Source organism: Gracilinanus agilis, chromosome 6 (assembly GCF_016433145.1).
Source record: "Gracilinanus agilis isolate LMUSP501 chromosome 6, AgileGrace, whole genome shotgun sequence".
In the NCBI taxonomy this organism is placed as follows: domain Eukaryota; kingdom Metazoa; phylum Chordata; class Mammalia; order Didelphimorphia; family Didelphidae; genus Gracilinanus; species Gracilinanus agilis.
This window is the reverse complement of record NC_058135.1, coordinates 176,910,588-176,931,572: the sequence shown is the minus strand read 5'-3', so window position 1 is coordinate 176,931,572 and position 20,985 is coordinate 176,910,588. Positions and strand designations below refer to the sequence as shown.

Here is a 20,985-nt window from a genome sequence, read left to right as displayed (position 1 = left end):
TCTGCCTTGAAGCCAATACACAGTATTGACTCCAAGATGGAAGGTAAGAGTTTTTAAAAAAGAAAGAAAAAAAGAAAATAAGTGCAGATAGAAAATAGAAAAAGAAGAAAGAGAGATTATTATTCTAATATCCTATGACTATACCTAAATTCTTAATCCTAACTAAAATTTCTAAAAACCTACTCTGTCTTCAAAGGACAGGTTCTTCTTGCCTGGTAATGACCAGGCCTATCTAACCTACACTATCTAAAATTGATTAACTACCTATCTGACTAAATAATCAGATATTCATCACCCATGAACTTCGTAAATCCATTTCTATCCCCAACTGTCAGTAGCCAAACTGCCAGTAGCAGAGACAGATCTCCTCCTCTGTCAAGATCCAGAAACAAAAGCCCCTAACTGCCAACTATTCCTTCCTTAGCTTTCCCCTCATCACCTTGGTAATGGAATCTTCAGCTCTGCCTCACTGACCCCTGTCAGTTCTGCTCTACTTAGAAATCTTGTGCTGCCTCTTAAAGAGACCTAGAAAGAGATTAAGAAAATCTCTTTAACAAGATAATTTAATAATTATTGGGCTATCTAAAAACCATAGTTAAAAAAAAAAGAGCCTAGACCTTATATTTCAGGAAATTATCAAAGAAAATTGCCCTGATATTCATGAATAAGAGAGCAAAATAGAAATTTGATCCAGTCACACCACTGCTGGGTTTGTACCCCAGAGAGATAATAAGGAAAAAATGTGTGTACAAAAATATTTATAGCTGCGCTCTTTGTGGTAGCAAAAAATTGGAAAATGAGGGGAGGCCCTTCAGTTGGAGAATGGCTAAACAAGTTGTGGTATCTGTTAAAAATGGAATACTATTGTGCTGAAAAGAATAATGAACTGGAAGAATTCTATGTGAACTGGAACAACCTCAAGGAATTGAGGCAGAATGAAAGGAGCAGAACCAGGAGAACATTATACCCAGAGATGGGTACATTATGGCACAATTGAACATAGACTTCTCTACAAGCAGCAATGAAATGATCCAGGACAATTCTGAGGGACTTAGGAGAAAGAATGCTATCCACACTCAGAGAAAGAACTGTGGAAGTAGAAACACAGAAGAAAAACAACTACTTGATCACATGGTTTGATGGGGATATGATTAGGGATATAGACTCTTAATGATCACTCTATTGGAAATATTAATAATATGGAAATAGGTCTTGATCAATGATACATATAAAACCCAGTGGAATTGCTCATTGGCTATGGGGGGGGCGGGGAACGGGAGAAGGGAGGGAAAGAACATGAATCATGTAACAATGGGAAAATATTCTTAATTAAACTTTTTTGTAAAAGGAGTATACATAGATAGACAGGGCGTGAGTGTGAATTGACTGATGGGATGATATACAAAATATAAAGGGGTGAGAAAGAGGGATACTAGGAGAAGGGGAGAAGTAGGATAAAGTAAATTATCTCACATAAAAGAGCTTTTATAGTGGAGAGAAACATGTGGAGGGCAATGTTTGAACCTTATTCTCATCAGAATTGATTCAAAAGGAGAATAATATACACACTCAGTTAGGTATAGAAAGAAGTCTGTCTTACCCTTCAGGGAAGGGGATAAGCAAAGGTGGAGAACTGATAGAAAGGAAGATGAATTGGGAGATAGAGGACTCAATAGCCAAACACTTATGACAAGAGCCAGAGTGAAGGGAAGGATGGAGGGAGAAAGAAGGAAAGAGAGACACACATAGTGTGATGGACAGATAGATTGATGTAAATAAGGGAAAACAGGATGAAGTTAATGAAGTAATCATAACTGAATATGAATGGGATGACCTCCCAAAAATAAACTGTATAATAGTAGATTAAAAACCAGAATCTTGAAATATGCTGTTTATAAGAAACATACTTGCAGCAGAAAAACACATGGAATAATGGTAAGAGGTTGTAGAATTTATTATGCTTGAGCTAAAGTAAGAAAAGCAGGGGCAGCAAACATTATCTTAAACAAAGGAAAAATAGCCCAAAAATCTAATCAAAAGTGATATGATTATGAAGGAATATTATTGTTATAAGAAATGACATATAGAAGGATTTCAGAAAAACCTGAAAAGACTTACATGAACTGATGTAAAGTGAAATAAGTAAAATGAGAATATCGAATATGGCAATAATAATAATACAATGATTAATTCTGAATAACAGCTATTCTCAACAATACAAAGATCCAAGATAATTTTGAAGGACTTTAGATGAAAAATATTATCTACCTCCAGAGAAAGAGGTAATGGTGTCTGAATGAATTGAAGTGTAAAGTTTTTTCTTTTTTGTTGTTTCCATGGTTTTTAGGGGGACGGATCTGTGTTTTCTTTTACAACATGATTAATATGGAATGTGTTTTGCATGACTGCCCATGTATAGTACTATATTAAATTGCTTATCTTCTCACATGGGGGGAGAAGAGCAAAAAGGAGGAAAAATTTGGAATTCAAAATTTAAAAAGCAAATGTTAAAATCTGTTTTTACATGTAATTAGAAAAAATAAAATATAAAAATTTTTTTCATGGGATGGTCAAAATTACTTTATCAAAAAATATGAGACATTTTTCAAAGGGAGAAATCCAATCTATTAATTAGGACTATGTGAGAAAATGTTCTAAATCACTTAATTTGAGAAACAAAAATTACAGTAACTTTTTTTATAATTTTTATTTTTTTAAAAAGTTATCTAGTTACATGATTCATGTTCTTAATTTCCCCTTCACCCCTCTGACCTCCTCCCCCCCACCATAGTCGATGTGTATTTCCACTGGTTTTAACATGTGTCATTTATCAAGACTTATTTCCAAATTGTTGATAGTTGCATTGGTGTGATAGTTTCAAAAATACATCCCCAATCATGTCCGCCTCAACCCATGTGTTCAAGCAGTTGCTTTTCTTCTGTGTTTCCTCTCCTGTACTTCCTCTGAATGTGGGTAGCATTCCTTTCCATAAGTCCCTCAGAACTGTTATGGATCATCGCATTGCTGCTAGTACAGAAATCCATTACATTCAATTTTACCACAGTGTATTGGTGTCTGAGTACAATGTTCTTCTGGCTCTGCTCCTTTCACTCTGCATCAATTCCTGGAGGTCTTTCCAGTTCACATGGAATTCCTCCAGTTTATTATTCCTTTGAGCACAATAGTATTCCATCACTAGCATATACCACAATTTGTTCAGCCATTCCCCAATTGAAGGACATACCCTCCTTTTCCAGTTTTTTGCCACCACAAAAAGCACAGCTATAAATATTTTTGTACAAGTTTGTTTATCTATGATCTCTTTGGGGTACAAACCCAACAATGGTATGGCTGGATCAAAGGGCAGGCATTCTTTTATAGTTCCAAATTGCCATCCAGAATGGTTGGATCAGTTCACAACTCCACCAGCAATGCATTAATGTCCCAATTTGGCCACATCCCCTCCAACATTCATTACTCTCCCCTTCTTTCATTTTAGCCAATCTACTAGGTGTGAGGTGATACCTCAGAGTTGTTTTGATTTGCATTTATTAGAGATTTGGAACACTTTCTCATGTGCTTATTGATACTTTTGATTTCTTTACCTGAAAATTGCCTATTCATGTCTCTTGCCCATTTATCAATTGGGAAATGGCTTGATTTTTTATACAATTGATTTAACTCCTTGTATATTTGGGTAATTAGACCACTGTCAGAGTTTTTTGTTATAAAGATTTTATCCCAATTTGTTGTTTCCCTTCTGATTTTGGTTGCATTGTTTTTGTTTGTACAAAAGCTTTTTAATTTAGTTTAATCAAAATCATTTATTTTACATTTTGTAATTTTCTGTAACTCTTGGTTGGTTTTAAAATCTTTCCTTTCCCAGAGATCTGACAAGTATACTATTCTGTGTTCACTTAATTTATTTATATTTCCCCTCTTTATATTCAGGTCATTCACCCATTCTGAATTTATCTTGGTGTAGGGTATGAGATGTTGATCTAAACCTAATCTCTCCCATATTGTTTCCCAATTTTCCCAGCAGTTTTTGTCAAATAGTGGATTTTTGTCCCAAAAGTTGGGCTCTTTGGGTTTATCATACACTGTCTTGCTGGTGTCATTTACCCCAAGTCTATTCTACTGATCATCCCTTCTGTCTCTTAGCCAGTACCATATTGTTTTGATGACCACTGCTTTATAGTATAATTTAATATCTGGTACTGCTAGGCCACCTTCCTTCACATTTTTTTCATTATTTCCCTTGATATTCTTGATCTTTTGTTCTTCCAAATGAACTTTGTTATAGTTTTTTTCTAATTCAGTAAAGAAGTTTTTTGGGAGTTTGATAGGTATGGCAGTAAATAAATAAATTAATTTGGGCAGAATGGTCATTTTTATTATGTTATCTCATCCTACCCATGAGCAATTGATGTTTTTCCAATTGTTTAGATCTAGTTTTAATTGTCTGGAAAATATTTTGTAGTTGTGTTTGTATAATTCCTGTGTTTGTTTTGATAGATATATTCCTAAGTATTTTATATTGTCTAGGGTGATTTTAAATGGTGTTTCTCTTTCTACCTCTTGCTGCTGTGATGTGTTGGAAATATATAGAAATGCTGATGATTTATGTGCATTTATTTTGTATCCTGCAACTTTGCTAAAGTTGTTGATTATTTCTACTAGCTTTTTAGTTGATTCTCTAGGATTTTTTAAGTATACCATCACAGCGTCTGCAAAGAGTGATAGCTTAGTCTCCTCATTGCCTATTTTAATGCCTTCAATTTCTTTTTCTTCTCTAATTGATACTGCTAGTGTTTCTAGTACAAGGTTAAATAATAGAGGTGATAATGGGCATCCTTGTTTCACGACTGATCTTTTTTCAAATTGCCCAGTTCTAGCCTTTAGAGACTGGTTTTCAGCTATAATCTTTTGGTTTTCCTTTTCAATCTGGTCTGTTTAGTTCTTCAAGGCTTCCAGCTGGTCATTTCTGGTCTTCAATTTGCTTATCAATTCATTTGATTTCTGAGTCTCACTTTCCAATTGTGAAATCCTGCCTTTTAAACTCTTATTTTCTTGCCAGATCCTTCCATCTTTGTCATAATCTCAGATTTGAACTCTTTAAGAGCTTGTGACCAGTTTTCATTTTGGGGGGGAAGTTTTGGATATGGTTACTTGTTTGTTCTCCTTTGCTATTTGCTCTGTTGTCTGGATTTTTTCTGTGTAAAAGTTGTTGAGTGTTAAAGATTTCTTTGTGATCTTTCTCTTCTGGGGTTCTTGTGTCTGGCTTGTCATTGTTAGCCCAGTGCCCTCTTAGCTTTATCCTCACACCCAGGGTCTGTCTGCGCTCTTTAGTCTCCTGAGGTCTCACGTCTAGTTGTTCTCAGGGTCAAGCCTCCTGGTGGTCCCCTTGCTTGTTCCTCTGCCCGGAGCTCCTTTAACAGTCTCAGGGCGCTGCTTCCACAGTCCTGCACCCCTCTGCACTGGGTCCCCTCCCAAGGTCCGTGCCTGCACTCAGGATCCGTGTCTGCAGCTGCATCCACACCTGTGCTCAGGGTCTGTGTTCAAAGTCTGCTTAGCCTCTTGGGGTCTTAAGTCTTGCTGCTCTCTGGAGCAGGCCCAGGTGATCCCAGGTAGCTGCCAAGGACTTAATGGATCCCCCAAACTTGCTTTAACTCTTGTGCGCTGGCTTTGGCCCTGTAGGTGGGGTGGGGTGGGGTTAGGTGGGGGAGGGGGTTGCTCAGCTTGCATTTTAGTGAGAGCTATTTCACCCCCTTATAGCATGGAAATGCCCTGATCCCACATACCTTCAAAGCTGCGCCCTGTTGTGGAGTCCCTTCATTCATCTGGATTTATTTTTATGTCCTTTTGAGTAGTCCTATATGTATAGTTGGGAGAGGTTAAGCAGCTGCTTTTTACTCTGCCACCATCTTAACCCAGAAGCAAAATTACAGTAACTTTAAGGTTCTACCTCATACCTATCAGATTGGCAAAGATGACAAAAAAGGAAAATGATAAATATCAGAGGATCTATGGGTGAATAGGAAATGTAATGTACTGTTGGTTTAGCTGGAAATTGGAATTTGGAATTATACTCAAAATGTAACTAAACTGGGCATACCCTTTGTCTTATTAGTAACCACAGCTAGGTCTGTATACTCCAAAGATCCCCAAAAAGGAAAGGGCTCATATGTACAAAAGATATTTGTAGTAGCTCTTTTTGTAATAGTAAAACAAACAAACAAACCCTGAAGACTAATGCTATACTTGTCAATTGGGAAATGGATAAAAAATTATGGTATAAGAATATAATGAAATATTATACCATAACACCAACAAAAATGGATGGTTTCAGAGAAAACTGGGAAGGCTTCTATGTATGAATGAAGCAGAAACAGAAAAACAATTTATATAACAACAACATTATAAGAAAGACTTGAGAACTCTGATCAATATAGTGACAAACCACAATTCCAGAGGATTGAAGATAAAGCAAGCTACCCATCTTCTGACAGATTTAGGGGATAAACTCAAGATAACATAATGAGACATGCATTTTTGGACTTGGCCAGGGCAAGAAATGGCTTTTCTAGACTAAATGTTTAATACTTGTTATGAGGGTTTAATTTTCCTTTTTGTTGTTTATTGGGGGAGGAAGTAAATGGGAAGAAGAAAATAGATTGTTATTATATGAAGACTTTTAAAACTCAAACATCCCTGAAATATTAAAATAGTTTTTATTTTTAATCAATTCTTTTGAACTTTTCCCCCTTATAAAATATTGTTTTTATAAAGCTCTAGAAAAGCCAATTTTCAATTAAGTAATTTTTTAAACCAACAGTTCAGTATGCAGATGAAAGCATATAATTTTTCATTTGTTTATTTGGGTTTATGTTTTGGTGTATTGGTTTTATAAGATTACTCACAAAAATGAACAATATGGAGATATGTTTTACATGATAATACATGTATAACCCACATTGAATTGCCTGGGAGAGGGGAGTGAGAAGAGGGAAGGAGATAAGTTCAATCATATAACTTGGGAAAACTTGTGTGGAAATTTAATACATGTAATTGGTAAATTAAAATAAAATAAATAAAAGCAACAGTTCAGCTGAAATGAGCATTTCCCCCAAACAGTGAAATTTATCACTGAATAATCTCAGATAGTACAACTGTCTATTTCTCATTGAACAGTTTCCATTAGTTTCATTTGAAATGTTGCATAATTTCCATCAGTATGATGAACTACATAAGGTATTACTACATAAAGATCATTTTGTAGGAGAGCTTTGAATACCTTTTCTATAAAAAATATTTCAGTAAGGTGCTAATTTACTAAAATTAATCAGTGCTTTACTAAAGAGGCATATCGAATTTGAAGGGAGAAAAATTTAAGTTCAAATTCTGCCTTAGATACTGGCTGCCAATATGGGAAGGTCAGTTAACTTCTCTAACTCTGCTTCCCCAATAGGTAAAAATCTACCAATGACACCTATTCACAGGATTGTTGTGACAATCAAATGAGACAATATATGTAAAGTATTTTACAAATGTTAAGGTGTTTTATCATTTTTATTGTTTGTCAGCTTATCCTTTAAAGAATATGGTTAAATATGTCAGCATATGGTACATTCATACTATAGTTATCATGCTTGGTTAGGATTTAACTTAACCTGGACATTTTTCTTGAATGTCTCCATTCTTGATCTTTCCCACTTTTTAATCATATTCTTCAAAATTGTTAGGATATATAAGTTAAAATAGTAATAAAATTTCTGTGCATAGTAATGCATAAAATGTAAAATTGTAATGTTCATAAATCATTAGACCATGTAATTATAAAATAATTGAATGAAATTTAAAAGTCCCAGATATAATTTAAGTATTCCTTGGTGTAGAAAATGGAGAATAAAATATTCTCTTTTTGGTTCTATTGACAGAAAAAAATTTATTAGACTCTTACTGCCATTTCTATATAAAACCAGTCCCTTGGCTTTTTGTATGGTAAATTTAAGCTATTACCATTAAGTTCACATTTTTTTTATTATTGAACTATACTTTAGTGTTTTCTCTTGGAATAGGATATTCTCAGATATAGTCTAAATCCTATTTTGATACTTTGTATCATTTTTTAAAAGATCCTAATATTTATAAAAGCATATTTTGTCAATGTTAAACTTTTAAAATTATATAAATGTGTCTAAATAAACCACAGTGAGTCAAAATAATTTATTTTTCCAATTATTATATTTGCTTACAATTTTTTCTTTAAAGACTGAGTGTGTATGCAAATAGAAATATGTATATATATTTATAACTATATGTGGATGGATATATGTATTGTAATACAAGGATGCAACAGAAACTTTTGCTCTTGCAAAAGTCAACTGTAAACAGCCCTGGCAGTTAGACTTTAGAATGTTGACCAAAAAGTCAGTTGGAGTCTGAGGCTTGAAGAGAGCTGAAGTTCCAACTGAGGCTCTGCTTTTGGCTTTTGACTTGGGCTTGGCCTTGGCCTGTGCCTTTGTCTCTGGGCAATTTGAACCTAGCTGATTTCTCTGGACCTCTCCCTGACCTTCTCCATATTAATTTCCTGTTATTTTCCCTGAATTTCCCTTTGGGCTCTGGGAGGAAGGGTGGTTTTGGTGATTAGATATTTGTGGGTTTAGTTTTCTGTAGGCAAGTAGGACATCTTTAAATCAAGCTATCCCTTAATTTATCGATCTAATAAATACCTTACTTTAAGGCAGTCAAATCTTCCTGACTGGGAGAGCAGGCTCTCTCAGTCTAACCCTCTCCTGTGACCCTTCCCCCACCTTCAGCTTTCTCCCTAGAGGCTGTTACAAAATCCTAAACCCCTCTCTCCTTCTGATTAACCCTGATATTAATAAATCCCCTTTGTTACCTACTCAAAGCCTCTGGTGAATCATTGTATCGAAAATTAAAGCAAGGTTTGAAGAGGGAAGAAATTATTTTCTTTTTATTTCTTGAGGGAACTATGGGCATCCATCTGGGCAGGAAGTCTTTACCAGAGACTTCCTGCTACCATTAGTTTGACTGGCAGGAAGGAGCCCTCTCAACTTCTCCCTCAAGGGACTTTAGAAACTAACAAGAGAAGCCCTCTAGCCAGATTTAAACATTTCTGACTGGCCTAACTCCTTTGTGTCTATAGAGATACCTTTTCTGTCTGAAGGATCCTGCCTATCTCCCCCAGTATCCTCTGTCTCTAGCCTCCTGTGACTAGCCTGTTTGGGCAGCCCTTCCTGAATACTCCCATCTACTCCCTTACCATCTAATATACCACCTCATTCATTCCTTCCCTACACTCAGCTATCCCCTTCATTCCTCCTCCTATCACCTCATCACCTTTATCCCTCCTTTATCCAAAGATTTATCTCACTTCTATATAACAATATAAATTCCCAAATTTAGGGTAGTAAATTCAAAATATTTCAGGTGGTCTGATATTTCCATAGTAGTCAATGATAAACAAATATCTATATGAATAACATAGAACAGGTATCAATTGACAAAAATTACTACAACTGAAAGGAATGTCAGATGAACTGAAATATTTTACATTAGTACTTAAGCTAGCTGTAATACATAGGAAGAAATAGCTATGATTTAAAATGATATTAACCTTAAATCTGTTTCAGATTATGGATTACTTACATTCTTTAACTGCAATCTAAATAGGCAACAAACATTAAGTACCTATGTGCAAAGAACTGATCTTTTCAGTAAAACTGAAACAGGGTATGTGGACTGATTATAAGAGAATTAGAAGAAAAGTAGTGTAAATTGTTTTTAACAAAATGAAATGATCATAGTAATTGAATATTAGCTGGTATATTATGATCCTTGCACATAATTCTCTTCTCATAGATATTTTATATAATAGTTCAGGGAAAGCTACGATTTAGCTCAGACAAGGGCATTTATACATCTTCTGATAAAGTATAGGACACCCCCTAGTGAGTTGGTTCCAATCTGAGGTCAGACTTTTCTCTTCAGAATACTTGGGAATCCAGGTCCCCATTACATTGCCAGTCTTGGTTCATCATTACTTCAGTTAATAATATTTCTTAAATGTCTGGTGTGAGACAGCCATTGTGCTAAGGGCTAGATGTCAGACAGATCCAATGAGTTCTATACATAAATCATGTTAAAACATATATAAATTTCTAGGACAGATTTGCTTCCAAGTGTTTTCTAAACCCTATTAACACATCCAAATTTAGTTCTATGGTTCTAAAAATAAGGGTTTATAGAGGAGAAACTCCTTGGAAAAGCACAAATCTCAAAAATATTCTAGATTCTGAGGAAGAGAAGTGAGTATAATGTGTTCACATCTTTCTCCACAAGTTCTACTGGGTCATCCCCATCATGAAAGGGAGTGGTGCCTAAGTGCTGCTATCCAATTACAAAATATATCCAAGCTATTCAGTTTAATTTTACTTGTAAAGCAATAAAATTTGGTGAAGTCTATTATTTTCACTGTTTTTCCTTATATACAAACATTACTTTATGAAAAGATATTAAATGATAAATTGCACCTTAATGTTTCTGTTGAATGATTTTTGGAAACTTTTGAGTTTTTATTAAATAATCTGTAGTATCAGATAATATTTTAAAAGGTCTGTATTATTAATCTTTTTTTCTTTTAGGAGCATTTCATGGAAGTAATTAGAAACCAAGAATTTGTCTTATTACCAGCTAGTGAAATTTCAAAGCTCTTGGCAAGTGATGATATGAATATTCCTAATGAAGAAACAATACTAAATGCTCTACTTACATGGGTCCGTCATGATTTAGAGCAGAGACGTAAAGATCTCAGTAAACTTTTGGCTTACATTAGGCTCCCTCTTCTTGCTCCACAGGTAGGCTTTAAACATGTTTTATAATCTTATTCTATATTGAGCATCTATCTGTTTAGCTTATTATATTACTATCTGCTAGTTTGTACTGATTTATTTTAATTGCCTATCTTAACAGTTGAGATATTTACATAGAATTCAATGTTAACTACAGGTGGTAAATAAATGGTATAATCAAGAAGACAATGTTTTTGCTCAAAAGCAAATTCAGAAGGTATAGGAGTCTAGCTTTTATAAAATCAAACCTTTAGGTATGTTACTTAACTCTCTTTCAAACCAATTCCAACAATAAGTACTAATGAGTACTTCTGAGCATATTTATGCCTGTGCATAGGAATCAGATTTTTATATTTATTCAAATACATGGTATCCCCAAAGCATTAGTGCAATTCTAAGCTTTAATTACTTAGAAATACACTAAGACTTTTAGGACACTGTATTTTTCCTTTTCCAAATTATCAGACAAAAAAATACAAAATTATTGACCCAAATTAAGCTGACATTTTAGAAACCCTAAACTTTTCCAGAAGTTCAAGTCAGTGTTTATAATCTCTAGATTATTTTTTGAACTTTTTATAAAGTGTTAACAATATTTATTAATTTGCCTTACATAAAATGTTATTTACTGTTCCTACTATGTGCAGGGAAACAATTATGTTTTTGCTTAATAAAGACTAATAGTTGTGATGTATTTTGGGAAGAATCTGTATGGTGAGATTTTATTCTTCAGCCTATCCTACTTAATTCACAACTAGATTTTAAATTCATTTATTTCTTAAATTTCTTTGTGAACAAATCTGACATCAGGGAACAAAAAGATTGTTTCTGTATGCTATTCCTGCTACTTAAAGGGAATTGATTTTTATCTTTTCTTTAGGACTAAAAGTCAAATCTTAACTTCCTAACTGTTGGTAGGGAAAGAGCAGAGGAACAATGCTCTCAAGCATCACGGGGATAGAAAATATGGATTGTAATTTAAGATATACAGGGGCAGGTTTTGTATCTACTGCAAGTCTGTATCTTATCTCTTTTAACTAGAGTTCCATAGCCTCATAAAGTATTTAGATAAATCTGGTTTGTTCTAAGTTAACTTGGTGTTTTTGGAAAGGCAACTGAGAGAGAAGAGGGAAATAGAAAAAAGGTGGCACTGAAATCACATACCCTGATATCTAATCAGTCCCTTGCTACTATTTGAGTGACTACAGACAAGTCATTTAACCTTTCTGAACCCTGGTTTCATCATCAGTGAAATGAGGGAGTTGAACTATATGGCCTCTGAGGTCTATCTATTCCATTTCTAAATAAGATTCTTAACTTCAGGTCTGTAAATTTTTAAACCTAATGGACATTAATTTCAAAAAGTTTAATTCAGATTTATTAATGGATCATAATCTTTCACATGAATAAGATATACCAGTGATTCCCAAAGTGGGCACTACCACCCCCTGGTGGTTGCTGCAGCAATCCAGGAGGGCAGTGATGACCACAGGTGCATTTATCTTTCCTATTAATTGCTATTCAAATTTAAAAAAAATTAATTTCCAGGGGGCTAAGTAATATTTTTTCTGGAAAGGGGGCAGTAGGCTAAAAGAGTTTGGGAACCACTGGGATATACCATGAAGCTGATTAAGCCCAAAATATATGTTTAGGCATATGGCAGTGTGACAACTTTTAATTTGATAATTGGCCTTTGGCATATTGTGCTCATTTTCTAAATTCTATGTGCTATTTTTTTTACTGACTTTTGGGAGATTTTGATACAGGCCTTCTGATTTACCAAATTATCATTAAATATAATCATTAGAAGCACTATGGCATAATGGATCTAGGACTAGCCTAGGAATCAGGAAGACTAGGTTCAAGTTCTGCCTCCAACATCCTGGCTTTGTCACTGAGGACAGTTCACTTAACCTATCAGTAACTCTCTAAGCATATTTCTAAAGATTATCAGTTGCAAGAGGGTTATAATGGTAGTAAGATTTTTCTAATCTCAGAATTCTCATCAGTGAAATCACAATCTTTATTCCTCCCTCCTATTACTACTATGAACTGCACAATTCTTTAGCAACTTTGCAGGCAGTATAATGAAATCAAGAGACTTCCTTGTTTGCCAGCTAATGAGATAACCAAGTGAAGTAGTATAGAAAGAGATTGAAAGAGGGTCTGGGATGGAACCTTGGAGGACACCTAGTTAGTAAGTAGAACATGAATGAGGACCCTGTATAGGAGTCAGAAAAAGAGCAGTCAGATTGGTGGGAGAAAAACTAGGAAAGAATAGTGTCTAAAAATTGCAAAAGAACAAAAAGAGGTTATGTCATTAGCTTTGTGTTAAGTATTTGTTGTATTTCTCCACTTGGGGAAAAAAGGTAAGAAAGCTTGAGAAATGCTTCTTAGTACTTAGTAGGAAAGATGATGAGTTCTTTGACAGCATGAAAAAAGTTATCCAAAAAGGTTATAAATAAAAGACATCGCAGAATCAGAAGGGAATCTCAATAAAATCAACAGATTGCTAAGTGGAACATTTGCAAAAAAGCAGTTATCCCCAAGGTCATCAGTGACTAACTGTGACATCTTTTAATTCACCATCTCATGACTATGCATGACTTACCATGTTTCCATTAATTCTTTTCCCATCAGTCTTAACTCTTTAGTTAACTGGCTCAACCTGATATCTCTTGGTCAACATCAGACTTTATCTAGTCAGAAATTCTGAGTCAGTATAACTATTATTATCATAAAATGAAACCATATAAAAATGATTTCTTGTGTAAAGTAGTTTTCACATCTACACAATTGTTCATTTCCATCTTTAAAAAAAACCCTATGTGATGTGCCTACACTATCATTTTATCTTGTGTCTTCCCTTTCATTGCCAAGCTGCCAGAAAAAAGATTCTACACTTCTTTGCTACCCACTAACTACTGAGTCCCTTTTGATTTGACTTCTGAACCCACCACACAACTGAAATAAAGTTCTTCAGAGTTACAAATTAATTCTTAATTGACAAGGCCTTATCTACTTGGATCATTCTTATAATTTTTGATACTGTTGATCAACCCTTCTTCCTAGATATTCTCTGAACTCCCTTGACTTCCAGGGTACTGCTGTCCTGTTGGAATCACATTGAATTGAATTGAAGACTCACCCTTAGAGTCTTAATTTTGTATCATTTCCTAGAATACAGTTCTTTAAGTTCCCCTAGACCAGTGATTCCCTAAGTGGGTGCCACTGCCCCCTGGTGGGTGCTGCAGTGATCCAGGTGGGGGGCAGTGATGGCCACAGGTGCATTTGGGGGCAGTGAATAACTGTAAGGAGGTGGTGATAGTATGTGACAGGGGGCGCTAAGTAATATTTTTTCTGAAAAGGGAGTGGTAGGCCAAAAGAGTTTGGGAACGACTACCCTAGACCATTACCTATCATATTCTACAAGCTCCATTCTTGGTATTTTTATTGAATTTCATTAAATTGTAGGTAGTATCACTGAATCACAGTTTCAGAATTAAAAGGATCTTTGGTAGCCATCTTATCCAGTTCAAATAAAATCTTTAAAATTAAGGATTCATTTAAGTATGTATATAGAGGATTTTTGTTTCTTAGAATATTTGACATTTGGGGGGGCAGCTGAGTGACTCAGCAGATTGAGAGTCAGACCTGGAGGTCCTAGGTTCAAATCTGGCCTCAGACACTTCCCAACTGTGTGACCCTAAGCAAGTCACTTAATCCCCATTGCCTAGCCCTTACCCCTCTTCTGCCTAAGAAACAATATACACTATTGATTCTAAGATGGAAGGTAAGGGTTTGTGGTTTTTTTTTTTTTAATTTGACATTTGGAGTTCTCTACCCCTCTCTCCTTTAAGAAATCAATATGTACCTTTTAGGCTAGCATCTGCTCAAAGTATTCAGAGGCTTTTCTTCAGAGCTTTTGAATAGTGAACTTGAGTAGTTTTTCCCCTCTTTTTTTCACGGAGAGAAAAAATTATTAAGGGAGGAACATTTGATAGGAATCAGTTAAATGCTATCTACTCAAATCCCCATCATAATATCTTCCTCAATTACCACTTTTTAAAAAGATTTAAAATGTTAATTTTGCAAATGCTTCATATTTGAACCTCTTTTCATTTTTACAAAATTGTTGTTTGGCTTAACATTTTAAAATAGGGCATAATATATTTTTGTCAACTATATGATTTCTTTTATTTTTATTTGCTTATCATTTGCCATAATCTTTTTTTTTAGTTCCTTGCTGACATGGAAAATAATGTACTCTTTCGGGATGATATTGAATGTCAAAAGCTTATTATGGAAGCAATGAAATACCATTTGTTGCCAGAGAGACGACCCATGTTACAAAGTCCTCGCACAAAACCTAGAAAGTCAACTGTTGGCACATTATTTGCAGTTGGAGGAATGGATTCAACTAAAGGTATTAAGAAGGCAGCTCCTTTATTTTGTGGAAAAAAGAAAGCAATAATGCTATCTGATATTAGCAAAGAATTAGTAACTGCTTTATCAATAAATCTAAACTTCCTTTCCTTGGCCAACTCCTTACATAATAATGCCCAACCAATAAAGAGAGGTAACAATCTGAATGGGAAAATGTTCACACTAGCCTCTCCAAAGATCAAAACACAAAGATGTTAAGGGAACTGAACAAAGAGAGGGAAGCCTGCCAAATATAATGAAGAATTTTGTCTTCCTTACCACCATCTCTCTTGAGATGCTGGTACTGCTAAGTTCTTCTAGCCTCAAGTGTAACAGACCTACAAAACTGAACCCCCTGAAAAAAAATGAGTCTTGCACGAGAGGAAAAGGTTTTAATTAAAGAAACATGCCAATATTATATAAATTGAATTCTCAAGAATATGAACCATTAGAGGACTCATCAGATGAGTAATATACAAATTTATCAGGAATGGCATCTCTATAACATATCATTCTTAGAGTGATAAGTCACAATTATTTCTATAAAAAGAATTACAGTTGATATTGGGGGTAGTTCGGTGGTACAGTGAATAGAACAGGAAAACCTAAATTCAAATCTGACCTCAGACACTTAACTAGCTTTCATTTGAAAATGAAGATAATAAGAGTACACACCTCTGAGAGTTATGGTGAGGATAAAATAAGAGAATATTTTTAAGACTTCTTTCAAGCCTTAAAAATCTAGATAAATTCTAGTTGTTACTATCTATAATTACCTGTTCTAAGAAATGGTGGAACTCGAAAACACACTGATTTCTTAGCTCCAGAGTCAAGAGGTAGAGAAATGAAAGATTAGATTGCGAAGTCAAGCCACTACTTCATGGCGGCTTGAAAGTGAGATGACTGTGAATGTAGCCCAGCGGCTACCTATCTTGTCCACAAACAAAAGTGAGAGGAGAGAAGAAATCTCTTGGTCTTTCCTTTAGGCAAGAGAGTAACAAGAAGAAAGATCAAAGTCACCTCTTCTCTATCATCCAAAGTCACTGTCAAGAAAGGCAGAGCTGGAGATGCAGCTATAAGGTATCAGTTATTAAATATAACATTACCAAGGAAAGCAAAGACCCCAAAACACTGTAACAAGAAGCAGTGATTTTTAGTGAACTAGAAAACTATTTTGCATCCCAGTTTTTACTTTTCTCCTTCCCATTTCCTGTAAAAATATTTGCCAGAAGGATTTGGACATATTAGGAAAAAAATTATTTCCTAGTTTGAGCAAACCCAAAAATGCTATTTTATTTAGTGTAATGAGTGCTGTAAGTTACTTCTTCAACAACTAAGAATATTCAGTAGAACCACACTGCTATTTCAGCCACAGTTGCTGCCACTATTATTTATGAAACTCTTGCCCAGATTATTATAGACCTGCCTTCAAAGGTCATGTCTAGGGCTGCTGGGCATCCAAGGATTGTGACTTCAGGTACTGGTATGGCTCCCACCCTTCCCTCTGAATGTAACTCAGTTGCCCTTGCTTTTTAAGAATTACCACTGAAAAGCTTTGACTAAAAGTGCTTTAACTTCTCAAAATGGATGGCAAAATTTCGCTTGATTTTGTAGCTTCGGTTAAGAAAAAACTTCACAGAAAAGGACTATAATTATAAGTCTCCTAATTAGAATAAGCTATACATCTGGTCACTGGTAAAAGCTTTTCAAAGACAAGTGATAGGAAATGAATGTCGTGTATAGAAGGAAACACTACCTCTCCACTATTAAAAGCTTCCCCAGTCTCCAGGCATCATGCTTCATACACAAACACACCTACTGCTTTCAGCATATCACTCACTCTGCTCAAAATTTGAATTGGTTCCTTGTCTGAAAATTTCAGCCTGAATTTGAAAGCTACAATATAACCTTCATCTACTTTTTCAATATTTTCTTCCATTACTCCCTTTCAAGAATCCACTCCAGTCAAACTGGTCTGTCCTTTAAGTCTTTATGAGCAACGTAGAGCCAATATTAGTTGATTAGCTGGTTTAAAACATCCTTTCTTTCCTCCATGTTTTTGTTATCATCATTCACCATACCTGGAAAGCCCTTATATCTCCTTTCTACTATTCCAAATGTTACTCACCCCTTAAGAAATGTTGTGAGGAAGATTATTACTTAGTTATTAGCTTAGTATTAGTATTAGACCTAACAGGAAGAGCTGGAGAATTCCAAGATGGAATGAAGGAGCAGGAAGTGGCTCTTGCTCTCTTAGAGAGACTCCATAGTGCTTGGGGCAAGGTGCAACTGACCCTAGGAGACACCAGTTTACCAGAGATCCTGTGGAAAGACCGTCACCTACTTGTGGGAGATTTTGGTAGAGACTATTAATCCCAAACTGAGTTGTAGGTCAACTTGGGCTGGGTCAGCTCCCAGAATCTACCCACCTGGAAGAGTACAGCAGGTGGAACTGGAGGAGCAGAAACACCACTGGAGTGAGGCTGGGTACTACTGTGAGGATATCCACTTCAGTCCTGCTTTTCTCTGGGCCCTGTCTTGCTTAGGTCTCAGTTAGTGTAGATAAGTCCCTCCCCTGACCCTGTGTTTGCCCCTAGTCTAAGGAGTGTAGTTACCCCCATTCCCATCCTTATTCTTAGTTGTCCCTGATTAAAAGTGTTATAAAACTCTTGCTTTTACTTGCTGGCTTCCATAGGCCTAGACTAGATACTACAGTGTGGCAGTTGGGCCCAACTGCCATGTCAGTAGCAGTCACCTCCTTGGCAGTAAAACCTGGTCTCCCGACCTTGTTTGGTCCTGTCCATCTGTCATTCCTGTCTCCCTCACCCCATTGTGAACCCACAGATTATTTAGTTAACTTCCCTGGTAATCCTCCATTACAGAAACCAAGTCTTATAACTTTGTTTCTACTCTTTTTCATTTAATCATGTTCTATTTTGCATTTGAAATTATTTGTGTTGTGCCTCCTTATTAGGTTGTTAGTTCCATTACAAGTCTTATTTATTGTTACATGTCTTCAAACTTCCAATAGGTGCTTAATAAATGTTTGTAATGCTAGATTGGATTAGATTGAATTCAAGAAAGTCCCTCCACAAAGCTTTTGGGTTGGTCATTTCAGAATGCAATAATTTCTTCTTCCTGCGAACTTATGATACTTTCTTATCCCTCTTAAATCACACACTGCCTTGTAATATCTCTTGAATCATTGTTTATATTTAATCTTTAGTATTCCTAATTAAACTCTAAGTTCTTTGAGGAAAGTAATCCTTTTTTATAAATCTTTGTATCCACCACAGAATATAGCACATAGCATATAATAGGTATTCAGTAAATATTTGAATGAGTGATACATTGAGTAGACGGGTAGAGATAAAGGTATAAATTTGTGACAGTTAACAGATTATGTGCTCTATGGGTCATTCTATAAGTATTTATTACAGTACTACCTTCCTGGTGTGCAACACTGTGTTAGGATTTGCAGTGGGGTAGAGATTAGAAAGATAAAAGAAAAATAAAACCTATTTTCTTCCTTTAAGGAGCATACATGTCCATTGTATAATGGGGAGAATAAATTCATGTCCATTAAATAATTGGTAAGCAATACAAGATAATCTATAAGTAATGAAGTGTTAATTCATGTGCTAAAATGAGTTCAGAAAAGGAAGAGATACAAATGGGCTGAAATCGCATGTGAAAGCTTAGTGGAAGAGACATGGGGTAAGGTATCTTAATGAATACATATAAAGGAGGAATTATATAAAAAATAAAAGCAATTATTAAGTACCTAGCACATTCCATGCATTGTGCTAAGCCTCAAGGTGATACAAAGAAGTAAAAAATGTCAAATAAACATTTAAGTGTCTCCTAAGTGTGCAGCACCATAGTAAGAGCTGAGTACACAAAGAAAGGCAACAGTCACTGCCCTCTCAAAGTGCTTGCAATCTAATAGGGGAGCAATAAACAAAGAACTTTGTACAAACAAGGCAACATACAGGATGAAATGTGATCTTTACCTTCAGAGGATTTTAAGTACTTGGGGGAGAGGAGATATAAATGGCAAAATGTTAAGTAACAATAAAAAATGTAAATAGTTTAAAACAATAAGCATAAAAAAATTAATTTCCAAATCAACTCTACAGAAAATAATTGTTCCAAGAATTGAAAGGAGCGAGAGTATACTTAAATTTGAGACAGTCAGGAAATACTTTACAGAAGACATAGAATTTGAACTGGATCTTGAAGGATTCAACTTGGGCAATGAAAATGGAAGAGAGTATTTCAGTTTATTGAAGGCAGGAAATCTTAATGTGTATTTATTTGGGGGACAATGACTAAAGAATTTTGGAGCAGAAAATTTATGTATGGAAGTGGTATGAAATTAGGTTGAGGTCAAATCAGATGGGACCTTAAAAGTTAGATTAACGAATTTGGATTTTATCCATTAGCTAAGCCTTCTTAGCTTTTTGGAAGTAATAGACCTCAGAATAATGCTTTTACATGCATAAAAAAATTTTTAAGTGTAAAATTTCAAAGGAAATAAATTTTATGGGGATGCAGTTATCAAAATATTTTAAATATTTTAAAAATCTGCTTACTAAGAACGTTTGCTTTAGATAATGAAAGTTGCTGAAGGATTCTGAGTGAAAAATGACATGACACATTAGGGAGACTAATCTGGTGATGATATACAGAATGGACTGGAGAGATAAAAGACATCACAGGGAAATCAGGAGGTCATTTTACAGCACTGCAGGAATGACGTTATAAGGGTTCTGTGTTTGAATCTCACCACCAGTTCACTCTTCCTTAAATATCATTCACCTGCTACTGGATTAAGTCTGAATTTTGAGCTTGCCATAATCTTGCCCTAAAGGCCTTTCCAATTTTATTTCGAAAAACAAACCTGCTCTAGCCAAATTGGAAATGCTTATATTTACTGAATATCATTTCTGTTTACATTGCTTCTCCCACTCAAAATGCCTCACCACTTTCTTTTCTGCTCTTCAAATCCTACCTCTTCTTCAGGACCCAGCTCAAGTTCCACAATTTGCAATCAAATAAAGCTTTTCCAAGCAAGCCAGAATGATTATTTTACTTTTCATTGATGATGTGGAAAGAGCTTGGGACTCTAAGTTAGAAGATTCTAGTCCCAGCACTGCCACTGTGTGAGGGACCTCAGGCAAATCATTTAACTCCTCAGAACCTCAGTTTCCTTAACTGTGAAATAAAAGATTCAATTAGATGACCTCTGAGGTCCCTCATAACCTCTAGAAATCTGTGTGTATATCCATGTATCCCCAATAGATCATAAATTCCTTCAGGATTCTATCAGCGATTTCTTTGTATCTCCCATCCAGCCAGTGTCCTCAATAAGGATTTAATTAATCTTTCTATGATAAAATGGCAAACTTATGAATAGGATAAAGTAATAAGCATCATATTAGTTTATATTTCTACCCACAAACCTGTTCATTGAGTGAGTGAATTAATGAATCAACTATTAAGCACTTAATATGTACACAGTGCTGTGCTACATGGTAGAGATACAAAGAAGAGGGAGACAGTCCCTGCTGTCAAGGAACTCACATTCTAACAGAGGAGACAATACATATGGGAGATTTTAGCTGCTAGTCCCATGGTTCTTAGAGCACAGCAATAAAGCAGATGGTAATGTAGCTTCTTT

The 20,985-nt window shown here is 35.3% G+C and overlaps 1 protein-coding gene across 2 annotated transcripts in view; it reads left to right on the top strand.

Annotated features, from left to right (window-relative positions):
- KLHL5 (kelch like family member 5) overlaps window positions 1–20,985 on the top strand; it is a 99,344-nt gene that overhangs the window by 52,785 nt on the left and 25,574 nt on the right. For both annotated transcript variants that reach the window (XM_044682375.1, XM_044682374.1), the window contains 2 exons: window positions 10,671–10,883; window positions 15,117–15,303. In XM_044682375.1, the coding sequence (XP_044538310.1) occupies window positions 10,671–10,883; window positions 15,117–15,303 (400 nt within the window). The remainder of the gene's footprint in view (window positions 1–10,670; window positions 10,884–15,116; window positions 15,304–20,985) is intronic.